We start from the raw sequence: 12,099 nt of genomic DNA, 5'->3' as shown, positions 1-12,099 counted from the left end.
ATTGCAATTCTCAACTTATTACTTTCTTTATACAAATATCAATTTAAATCGACGATTCCAACAATCGGTAGAACGTATCCTTTAAACTACGTATCCTTTAAACTAGTGTTACGCGCCGCTATCCTAGTCGATGACATCGGGCGTTTCCGGAAGTATTCGGCTGCGCGGGCAGGCTGGCAGAAGAGAAGATATGTCACGCGGCGACTATTCTATTGATTCTCTCTGGTTGCATGGTTGCACGTAGTCAAAAAATGTCAAATTGTTTTTTGTAATTATTTTGCTTATATAATATTTAGTGTAAGAAGAGTACACACCTTTAGTACCGTGTACCTGCCAAAGCCACTGTAGCCCAAACTTCATAATGGCCCATCGTTGTTACCTGTGTTGGGAGCATGCGCTGACAAACGTTCAGCTTTTATAAAATAACGAAGGTCTGGGGTTCACGGGCTCTTGCTCTATAAGGACGGAGCAATGCTGTGACAACAAGTCTGTTCCTCAGCTTTGTTTATCTGACAGCTTGCTGTTTGTTCAGCTTTGTTTATCTGACAGCCAACTAGGTTCAAGTTGTATCTCAATATTAGCCAATCACAACGGACCTGTGTCTACGCACTGGGAAGATTGCCATGCCGTCAGCACTGAGAAACAGACTTGTGATCACAGCAAAGAAGGAGCTTAGTTAAATAACGTCTATGAATAAGGGGGTCAATATTTTTTAAGAAATAATAAGGCAGTTATGAATCAATCAGTTTATTAGGGTGTGTTTAATATCCACTGTAGCGCGGTGGGGCGGAGCGTAGAATGGCGGAGCTGAAAGAAATTCAGTCATGGTTAGCGTTGCCAAACGTCCCGTAGTCATCGAGACGTCCCGTATTTTACACATTTTAAAATGTCCCGACGGGACCGTCTCTGTCCCGTAAATCGATCGATCTACGATTGATAAGTACTCACGCATGCAACGTTCGCATTTTCGCATACATATCAATACGACTCGATTTTTAATAAATTTAACAAAAAGTGAGTTGGTACCTATTTTTAATTACGATTATAATTGTATTGATTGTTACAAATATGTTAAAACTGACTAGATCCTATGAAAAATATAAAAAAAATTAAAAATACACAAAATAATTTTGTTTCTTATTTATCCCGGGTAAAAAACTAAAACCCCGTATTTTTTGCGCATTCAGGAATTTGTCCCTTACAGACTGCAAAAAAATGTGGCAATCCTATTCATGGTGGATACTATAGCATTATTTATATATCGCATCCTTAGAATAAGCGACGTAATTCAATTTTTTTTCTGATTTTGTTAAATAAACCAGATGGTTTATTGTAAGATTCCAAACCATGCTCTATAACCCTATGACGAGAAAGAGACAAAAATATAAAATAGAAACATATTCTCACTTTCGTCGCGACCGCCCAATCATATTCTTTTCAAATCTTTTTTATTTGGTTTCCCACAAATCATCTTTTTTAGTTAGTTCACCTTAGTTCTGCTGCAATATTCTTTAGTACTACAGTACATACTTTAGTAGCCGGTATGCCACTTTTTAAGGAATATGGCTAACTCCGCTAAGTTTATAGTTTTTACATGTAAATACGCCACTGCCCAAGAAGACCGAACCGAAGAAATGCGGAACTAGTTATGGGTGTAGCCAGGTAAACGGAAACGAGACAAATTGATCCCACTGCATCTGATGGTAAGTGGAGTGGGGTCCAATAGAATGTCGGCTGACGAGAGATGATTACCCCTCGACAGTCGACACAATTATGCCGGCCTGTTGGGACCGGATATACACAGACTGATCCCGGAACACGACACATTTACTTGGGCCACTATGGCGGGCTTAAACAACTTGTGTACGGTGGTCGCTATCCGGGCGGATATAGAATATATTCTCCCACCAGCAAAATAAATATTTTAAAGTAATCAACAATAGAGCAAATAAAATGTAGAGAAATATTTCTCGGGTCGTGGACAATCTCATTTGCCGCACGAAACGTAAAAATAAAACGTGTTTTAACACCTTCGACCTAAAGTTTTTAATACAGGGTCATTTTGACATCGCGTTACTAAATGAAACCACATAATTATCTACTTGAAAATAACACTTTACAATAAGTTACTTGAGCCGTAGATGTAATATAAATAAGTTCAAGTTTCGAACAAAATAAATATTAATAAAAGGAATTTTAATTTTACGCGCCCTTACACCACTACTTCTCTAAGAGAATTCGTCGCAGCGGCAACATCATACTTTCAATCAGAAACACACTCAGGCACACGCCATATTCGCATTAAACTACAAAACTTTAAAAAAATCTTAATACTAAACCAAGATTTTTGGTGAATATATTAGTTATTCATGGATGATTTTTAACAAAATGTCAGCAAAGGTGAAGACGAGTGAGTAGTTTCATTTAGTAACGCAATAACGAAATGAGTCTGTATACTGTGTATTTTTAAAAGTAAGTGTAATGTAGGTTGGTAATTTAATTGTTATTGTAACAATGCGGGTAGATTCATATTCTACTGCCCCACTGATTATAAGATAGTGCTCAGTTTTAGTTTGCGAATAAACGGCTTAAATACTGGACACTCTCCAGTTTTATTTTTCACCACACGCATACAGTTCAGTTACCTAGCATCCGCTTCGCTTTATTGGAAACGCATTTCATTGCAAGAAATTAATAGATAGAATAGAACCTCTTCTTCATGAGCCGTCTCAGGGATCTCCTCTTAGTGCTGCTTGTTGAACTGTGTTGCTGAATACTTGGCACCCGGCTCTGAAATATAAAACAGTATTATCTAACTTCTTACCAGTAAAGGGTCATCATTATCATCATCATCAGCCCTGTATTATATACTGTCCCACTGTTGGGCACGGGCCTCCTCTACTACTGAGACGGATTAGGCCTTAATCCACCATGCTGGCCTAGTGCGGGTTGGTAGACTTCACCCTCAAAATTCCTATAGAGAACTTTCTCAGGTATGAAGGTTTGCTCACGGTGTTTTCCTTCACCGTTAAAGCAAGCGATAATTCACAAAGAATACACATAATTTTTTTTAGAAAAGTCAGAGGTGTGTGCCCTTGGGATTTGAACCTGCGGACGTTCGTCTCGGCAGTCCGTTCCACAACCAACTAGGCTATCGCCACTTCATGAGTAAAGGGTAAAATTTGCCAAAAGGAAACCCGACATAACATATAGGTACTAAAATGTATTAATAATGTGTGTATATTTTTACTGGTTGTAGATCCCTCTTATGTGAGAATCCGCCTGGGTACGTAACACCGCAATGTCTATTTCTGCCGCAAAGTAGCAGTGTGTAGTCACTGTTGTGTTCCGGTTAGAAGGACATTGTAGCAAGTGTAACTACTGGACGTAATAAGACGTAACATCTCATGTCTCAGGATGGCGAGCGCAGGGGAATACCAAACAATACTTTGCAATTCAAAGTATTAGATGGTGTTTCTGTTTTTGGGCGGTCGTATCGCTTATCATCAGGCCAACCGCAAGTTCGTCTCGTCATTCAAACATTCAAAGCAATAAAATAATCGACCTACAATCTAATGGTAATTATATACTGCATAAAGTGAAGCCAGGAAACTAATATGGACTCCTCGCCGCTGCTTCTTAATATTATCAATGCTAATAATTGTGAAAATGTTCGGATATTTTCTAGAAGTAAACGCAATAACTACTGAATCGATTTGGATGAATTTGAGCACTCGGATACGACATTTCCTCGATTGACAATTGACATGGGGCCTACTTTGTCCCTGGTAATTTGTTCGCGTGGAAAATATAATTTAGAATCTGGCTTTTAGGTTGATGGCGCTGATGTCACATGGCGCTATGGATCGATCAGTGATTTTGGAATTTTGTAGCGGGAATGGTTTTGTCTGCCCAGGGACGTTCTTCCGAAACTACTAGTTGTACAAAGAAATGTTTCCCTTTGAACATCAATGCAGAGTTATTTCGTGTTATTTACACTAAAAAGTTTTCAGGGATTGTGCTAATACAAAGGAAAAAAGACTGACTCGTGAAGGATTTGAACCTCCGCCCTCCGATGATCAAGCAAATGTTTATATCGGCGCTCTTACCTACTGAGCTAACGAGTCTTGAACATAGGCGACTAATATACAATACAGCTCCAGTGGTATGACGTCATGCAAACATACTGCGTTGTAATTTCAATCGAATGCACGAGCAAATAGGTCGATTATTCGGTAACAGATGCTATCGGAATGATTCAGCGTGTACGAAATTATGTTCCTCACCCAAAAATAAATGTTCTATCATATCAGATTAAAGCGTTATTGTAATATCAAGCTGATCGTCTCGGTGGCGTTTTTATTGGTGTGCTAAGGTCTCGGCTTCGAAACCCAGGTTGGGAAAAGTGATATCGGGAATTTATGCTTTGTGTTAGCACTGAAAAGTATTCAGTAAATAGCAATTATAGACTCGTCTCTTGTTACCAGCGATGAGCCCCAACATACATGCCGAAATGAATGAATGAATCCCTCAAAGACGAATTTGGTCACGGAGGCCAATATCAACGGAAATCAGCCACGCAGGAGATATTATAGTGCACAAGTGTGTGCGCAATACACAAGCACTCTCTGTTCCTTCACTCTCATAGTTCGGTGAGACGGCGATCCGATATGATCGGAGAGATCAGGCGCAGGACCAACGGCTTCACGTGCTTTCCGAGGCACGCGGGTATCACACCGACAACTTCATGACTGAACTGCAACTAAGTCATTTTTGTGACATTAAATGATTGTTGAAAGTAAACGCATTTACAGCTTGACGGATTTGAATTAAATTTTACACAAACAGACCATGTCCTGGATTAACACATAATGGAACTTTCTATCACATTTTTTTAAATATATGGCATTGGTATCATACCTTTAGCGCTATGTATTGTCACAGGGATTCAGGGCATATTACAACATTTAATTTATTTTTTAAAATAGTTGGGCAATTAATGGGTATATAGTGTTTCTGAAACTTTTGCAGCGGGATAGCTTTTTCACGCGGGCAAAGCCGCAACTCTTGGTAAATATTAAACCATACCCGTATTATGCATAATAGCTTTTGACACAAGGCAATAAGGACGACTACCCAATGCAGCTACAAGATCACATTCTTATGAGACTGACACTCATTTTTATCAATATTCCGTTCTGAATTTATAGTTTAGTGCGACAATACTTAGAAAAACAAATGACACGCGTGTTGCTATCCCGATCAGCTTTACCGACCGGCCGCCTGCCTGATGCTTTGTAATTCAAATTGTAAATAATGTTAAACCAAAACAAACTTTTCTGAGTTTTTGGAACCTAACTCGAGTTACAGTTAACATTGTGCAGACCAAGGGTCATTGTATGAGGTATGAAAAAGACTGACTCGTGAAGGATTTGAACCTCCGCCCTCCGATGGTCAAGCGTATGTTTATATCGGCGCTCTTACCTACTGAGCTAACGAGTCTTGTACGCACTCGCCTAATGTACAATACAACTCAAGTGATGTGACGTCACACACACATAGTGCATTGTAATTTCGATCGAATGCGAAAGTAAATAGGTCAATTATCCAGTAACAAGCGCGAAGATTGCTAGTGATTCAACTGCACTCATACGGGCCGGACAAAAATAGCATAGAGGTAAATTGATAATAATATTTCTTGTAGCTGATTCATTGCGGCTTTACGATAGCAGTATTAGAGCAGATTATACTGCTATTGTAAAATAGCAGTATTAGAGGGTTGGATAATACAGTAGAAATGAATATTTATGTTACGCGCCGCTATCCTAGCCGATGACATCGGGCGTTTCCGGAAGTATTCGGCTGCGCGGGCAGGCTGGCAGAAGAGAAGATATCTCACGCGGCGACTATTCGATTATTATTCTCTCTGGCTGGACGTTGTCAAAAAATGTCTAAAATTGTATTCTGTAATTATTTTGCTAATATAATGTTTACTGTAAAAAGAGCGTTTTACATTCAGAAGTGGGATTATACAAATGATAATTTGAAGTTACATTGAATTCGAATGTGAAGAGAACTATCGGAATAAATCTGTGATGAATCATTGAATGCCAAAATTAAAATTACCAGATTCTCAGATTTTTAGTTACCATGGCAACGTCTACGTCTGTTGAAGTAAATATGTTGGGAATGCATATGGAATTGATGTCTGCACATTAGTACGATTAACGACATTCATAACAAAAACTTCGTTATGCCTGCTGCTTGGCTCACTAGAGAGGGTGTTTTCTTAGAAACTAAATCATTGGAGACAGGAATGACTGGAGTCATGTGAAGTCAAATTAGTGGTGCAACACTTCAGGCTGACAATGCGAACGTGCGTAACTGTTTATTTTATTTAATCTGATCTGTCTGTGGCCGTGAGCCTTTTGATAATATTCTATCTGCAGCCGTGACCATTTTGATCATATTCTGTCTGTAGCAATGACCATTCTGGTCATATTCTGTCTGTAACCATGAGCATTCTGATCATATTCTGTCTGTAGTCATGAGCATTCTGATCATATTCTGTCTGTGGCCATGAGCCTTCTGATCATATTCCGTCTGTAGCCATGAGCATTCTGATTAGTGTTACTAGGTCCTATTTGTTTGAAATCGGGCAACAGGTAAAACAAATCGGGATCCAGGTTGAAGGTCGAAACGCAAAAAAATACTGCAGGTCATGCTAATGTTGGTTTTCATTGCAATTTCTGTTTTAACATCGAATCATAGATCACGGTACAGTCGTGTCTCTAAACAACAGAACAAAATAAAACTATACCTACAGGGCTAGTGATGTGATGTGTTGTTTATTTTTTGATAATAATGTCTTTTGATAAATTTATTGATTTTCGGGACATTTAATGTCCCAATCAGTCGCAAATCGGGACGCGTCTCCAGAACTCTGATAACCGGGATATTCCGCGCACATCGAGACACCTGGTAACACTACGTCAGAACATACTCTGTCTGATTTGACTGCTTTATTTTACTGATCTGCTTCATTAATTCTGTTTTACTTAATTTCTTTTCTGTTTTTCTAGTTCTGTTTCTGGTTTAGTGTTTATATTTAATTATAAACTATATATAATATCTGTGAATTCATTAATCTTACATGGAAAGCTTACAGTCTGACATAAAGAGATTAAGCTACAATATACGGCAGGAGTACAATATTATGTGATTTGTGGTATACGAGGTTCCAAAATCCAGTCAACTGTGTTGATGTATAAATGCAATTTAGGAAAACAGAGTAAAGAAAATAAGACAGAGCAAACGTTGTTGTTTAGAAATGTAATATAATAATATAATATAACATACATATCTTCTGTTCCAGATACCCTCACTGATCTGGTTTGGAGCATGATAAAAAAAAACTATTCTGTCTGTACTTGGACTCTGGATAAATTGAAAAGCACTGGCTTATTAATTGAAATGTTTGGTATTCTTACATAGCACTTACCCAATGGCTCTGAACAATTGATGCTCTCTAAGTATATTAATAAGGTACAATATGTGAGCAATATTTCTGCGAATGAATAAAGGTACAATATGGTGACTCTGAAATGGTATACTGGATTGTGTTGCCGTACTAGCTGTAACACTCAGCTTGGTTGGTTAATCTTCGCTCAATTTTTTGATAAACAGTGGGAATGGTAATCTGAGATTGCAAAAACATTTTACATTTGTATTTGTCTTTGAGTATTCTTGCAATTTTGAAGTGTACCATGGTGGTGGTGGTGGTTTATTGTTGGTAATAACATTATGAAAAAAAAAAGTAAAATATCAGATAAAACCTTACGACTGACATCTATTATAATGCTTATGATAAGTTATTTTCAGTTAACCTGTTGAGTTGTAGAAATATTTTAACCGTGGTTTTATCGAGCAGACATGCACAAGGAATTCATGTCATGATGATACTTCAGAGATGGATGTCTTCTGATTTTAGTGGGTCATTAGAAGCTGATGTTTTAATCAAATAGTTAAAAAGTATGTTTAGAGTTCAGTTATTGTCATTTTGTATATATGTAATTATATGGCGAGAAATTACAGGTAGTGTTATAATAATTAAAAAAGTTGAAACATATTCGTTAGAAGTAGCGACGGATGTGTGCTTCAGTATCGATACTATTTACGGAGCCCAATTTACGGAATGTAAAATTGTCATTACCGAAAATTATGTACAAATCCTGGTTCCGATGAGTTGCCAACATTATGTAATGCATATGAAAATTGCTGTAGTTGTTTTATTCCATGTTGGCCATGTTCTCTCTGTGCTGGTTGTTTATATAAGCGGAACATACAAGTGTAGCTAACGCTGTACTTGAGTAGTGTAATTGTAAATCACATGTCTCCACATCGGCTTCGATCGCCAGTGACAGTTTTTATAAACACTGGGGTAACGGTTAAGTCTGCTGGTTCTCTTAGTTGAATCTGGTCCAGTGTCTTGGTTATGCCTGCGATATAGAACCACTTTAGCGAGGACTTTATAGATATTTGACATCAAGTTGTAGACCTATAGTTATTTATTCAAACTGTTAAGATTTATAGTCTTCTTAGTGTTTCTTATATTTTAAATAATATCCCATTTAGGAAGTGTCTTGACACGCGTGGCTTAACTGACTATTCGACTCATAGTTACGGGGTAGACTGCGCTTTCAATTGGTTTTCTGTTATAACAAACGAAAGTTTTGAAGATCCCGAGATCTCTGTCGTATTTTTAGTTGTTTCGTCCGATTTGATCTTGAATGTTGCTATGCTCTCTGGAGTCCGTCATTCATCGAACATATTCAGAGATTGGTATGAGAGCCCAGAAGCAGTTTCTGTATCATTTTTCACACGTGAATAACCACTGCCACAGTTTACAAAGCTACGAATCTAGACTTGCTCAATTTAAAATCAGTTTTCTTGAATAAAGACGCGAGATGGCAGATATCATTTTTTTTATTTTACAAAAATGGGTTAACGTTGACATTGATAACTCTGTTTTGTTAATGAAACTTAATTTTGCTGATTCTCGTTCTGGCAACCGTCTCCATAACAGAGTGACTTTCAACTTGCCAACACGGCGAATCAATTATAGTCATCACTTGCCTTTGTGGCGAATGTATCAGTCCACAATAATATGCTTCAAGAAATTTGTATTTTAGCGGTAAAGTACCTCAGATTAAGAAACTTGGAATAATAAATTCTGTCCCTAATTTGTGACTTCAACTAATTCGTTATTACTAATTCAAACACAATGTAACTTGTTTCCTAATTTACTTTTATTGCATGTAGAGTTCACTTCTCGAAAGTCGTGCACCCAGTTCTGTTGCTAATGTATCCGTTCTTAATTTGGAGTCTGTACATCTTATGTTATCGATTAGGTTAGAAGAGCTAGTAATAAAAAAATGTTCTTTTCAATCTTCTTGTGTAGTCGTATAATAGTAATTGTTGTCCACTGACTTGAAATTAATTTATTCTTAAGACCTCAGTCAATAACTATGTGAGTGTAGGTGTTAATAATGTCCCTGTTCTCGATGAGAAGTTCATTGCTGATGTTCTCTGCACCTGGAGTTTTATTTGACTACTTTTATGTTTCAGAGATTGTCTCCGGTACCGGTTCTTTAATGGTCGGATCTGTTGTTTCTGTAGTATTTCTGCATGTGTATAATTCTTGGATATATTAAGTAGCTTTGATAGAGACTCTCGTATTGTGGTTTCTATTATGCCGTTTTTATCCTTTATGCTGGGGATCTAATCTCTTTTCGCTGTCTGTATTTTCCCGTCTTTTTTCTTAATGCCTCTGGCCGTTTGAATGCATTTTTCTGTGTTTATAATCTGGAAGCATGGCAATCTTCCGCATGTTAGTTTTAAATATTTTATTAATTTCAGTTATGACTTTTCTAACGCTTCTTGCCTTTATGCTGTGTTACTCGTAAACCATTTGATTAATTGATTTGATTGAGTTGGTATATGTTGCGTATGCTTATTTATATGTATGAATCGTGTGCTGATAAGTCCTTATTGTGTGTTTTATTATCTTGTGTGTTAACTTCCTTTGCGACTTCTATGGAGTTCTTTAGTTGTGCTTCTCATTCCTTTTCATTTGCTGCTGTCTTACTAATTGGAGGTTTTGCTTTGAAAGGTTTAATTGTTCTGGGTGTTATTTTAAACTTAAGTTTGGTTCTCAGCATTCTATGATTGCTACTAGTATTCAGCATTAACTGTATGTAAACTTGGATAAATAGAATGAAGGTCTTTGGTTGCTGGGAATGAAGTAAGGAAACGGGGTTTAGGTACTAACGAAAAATAAATTATATACACATATAGCGTGAAAGTTAATTGCAAAATGGATAAGTTGTTGGATATTGTGGATACGCAAGACTTGATTGGTTTATTAAAGAGTTAATCGATCAGAAATAGTTAGTGATTTACTGGTAAAAATGTTTAAAATATAAGTATCCGATTCAGTTCTGCTTCTCAAATTTATGTTTGTGAATACCTTTGGTATTCACTTTGCAGGATGGCCGATGTTACGCGCCGCTATCCTAGCCGATGACATCGGGCGTTTCCGGAAGTATTCGGCTGCGCGGGCAGGCTGGCAGAAGAGAAGATATGTCACGCGGCGACTATTCGATTATTATTCTCTGGCTGGACGTTGTCAAAAGAATGTCTAAAATTGTATTCTGTAATTATTTTGCTAATATAATGTTTACTGTAAAAAGAGCGTTTTACATTTATTTATGTACTGTATTAGTCTACATCGATGTACTGTAATTATGGGTAGGATGTTTGAATCAATAAACTAGTTAGCAACCGACCGCTGTGTTTAACTCACGTACACTAACAATTTATATACTAGCTTTGTAGTCTTGTACGTACTGCCTAATGTACAATACAGCTCCAGTGATATGACGTCACACAGACATAGTGCATTGTAATTTCAATCGAATGCGCAAGTAAATAGAGCGATTGTCCAGTAACAAACGTGAAAGTTGTTGCCAAAGTGATTCAATAATAGCTATGTCCAATATTTTTGGCTAGATTGGAGTTACGTCACACTCCACATATAGTTTTTCATTGATATAACAGTCAAATTTACTGTTACTTTGCGTCTTTTTGGTAACTCTTATGGTTTTTCCTTCACCGTTAAAGCGAGCGATAAACAATAATATTCGTAGGATATGATATAAATAATAATTAATATCACACACACACTCACTTTTTATTCCTGAAGAGGTAGACAGTGATGCCACCCGACCCGGCGATCGAACCCGAGACCTCATGACTGCAGTCATACCGTAAAACAACTACGCCACCGAGGCCTTTAATAGCATCAATATTTTTATTACTTTGAATGAAGAGACGAACTTGCCGTTCGCCTGATGGCAAGCGATACGACCGCACATAAACAGTAGGAATACCATCCAAACCTTGAATTACTAAGTATTTTTGGTATTCCACCGCGCTCTCCAACCTGACACATGAAATGTTAAGTCTCATGTCCAGTGTTACACTGGCTACAATGTCCTTCAAACCGAGCACAACAGTGACTTACACTGCTCTTAGCGGCAGAAATAGACATTGCAGTGGTAATTATACAGACGGACTCTGCACATATGAAAGACCTATCACCAGTATACTTAAAGCGCTATCTTACCTCAGTTCCCAAATAAATATAAGATTATAAACTAACGTAGAGTTCGTGTGTGCTGAAAAATAATAAGCCAATTTAACGATGAAACAAGATTTTCTTTAAAAAGAAATAAACAATTTTGTATTGGTTAAGAAATTGATCTTGCCGAGCCACAAAGGATGAACGAAAATAATAAATGTCTGAACGTATATATATATTAATAATATCAGCCCTGTATTATATAAGTAGGTACTATCCTCTTTGAGCACGGGCCTTTTCTACTGCTGAAGGTATTAGGCCTTAGTCCACCACGCTGGCCAAGTGCGGGTTGGTCGATTTCACACACCCTCAAAATTCATATATAGAGAATCTCAGGTATGCAAGTTTTCCTCGCGATGTTTTCCTTCATCAAAAGCAAGGATAATTCACAAAATATA

General features: G+C 37.4%; 1 protein-coding gene across 1 annotated transcript in view; it reads right to left on the bottom strand.

Moving 5' to 3' along the window:
* Positions 1-731: 731 nt before the first annotated feature.
* The window catches only part of LOC115445894, a 24,097-nt gene continuing 12,729 nt past the window's right edge, over positions 732-12,099 (bottom strand). The window contains exons 4-5 of the mRNA XM_037442048.1: positions 2,711-2,790; positions 732-807 (exon numbers count right to left, since the gene is read on the bottom strand). Coding sequence (XP_037297945.1) covers positions 762-807; positions 2,711-2,790 — 126 coding nt within the window. The 3' untranslated portion in view covers positions 732-761. The remainder of the gene's footprint in view (positions 808-2,710; positions 2,791-12,099) is intronic.

This window comes from Manduca sexta, chromosome 4 (assembly GCF_014839805.1).
Source record: "Manduca sexta isolate Smith_Timp_Sample1 chromosome 4, JHU_Msex_v1.0, whole genome shotgun sequence".
Classification (NCBI taxonomy): Eukaryota; Metazoa; Arthropoda; class Insecta; order Lepidoptera; family Sphingidae; genus Manduca; species Manduca sexta.
The sequence above is the reverse complement of the archived record's forward strand: the minus strand, read 5'-3'. Positions and strand labels throughout refer to the sequence as shown.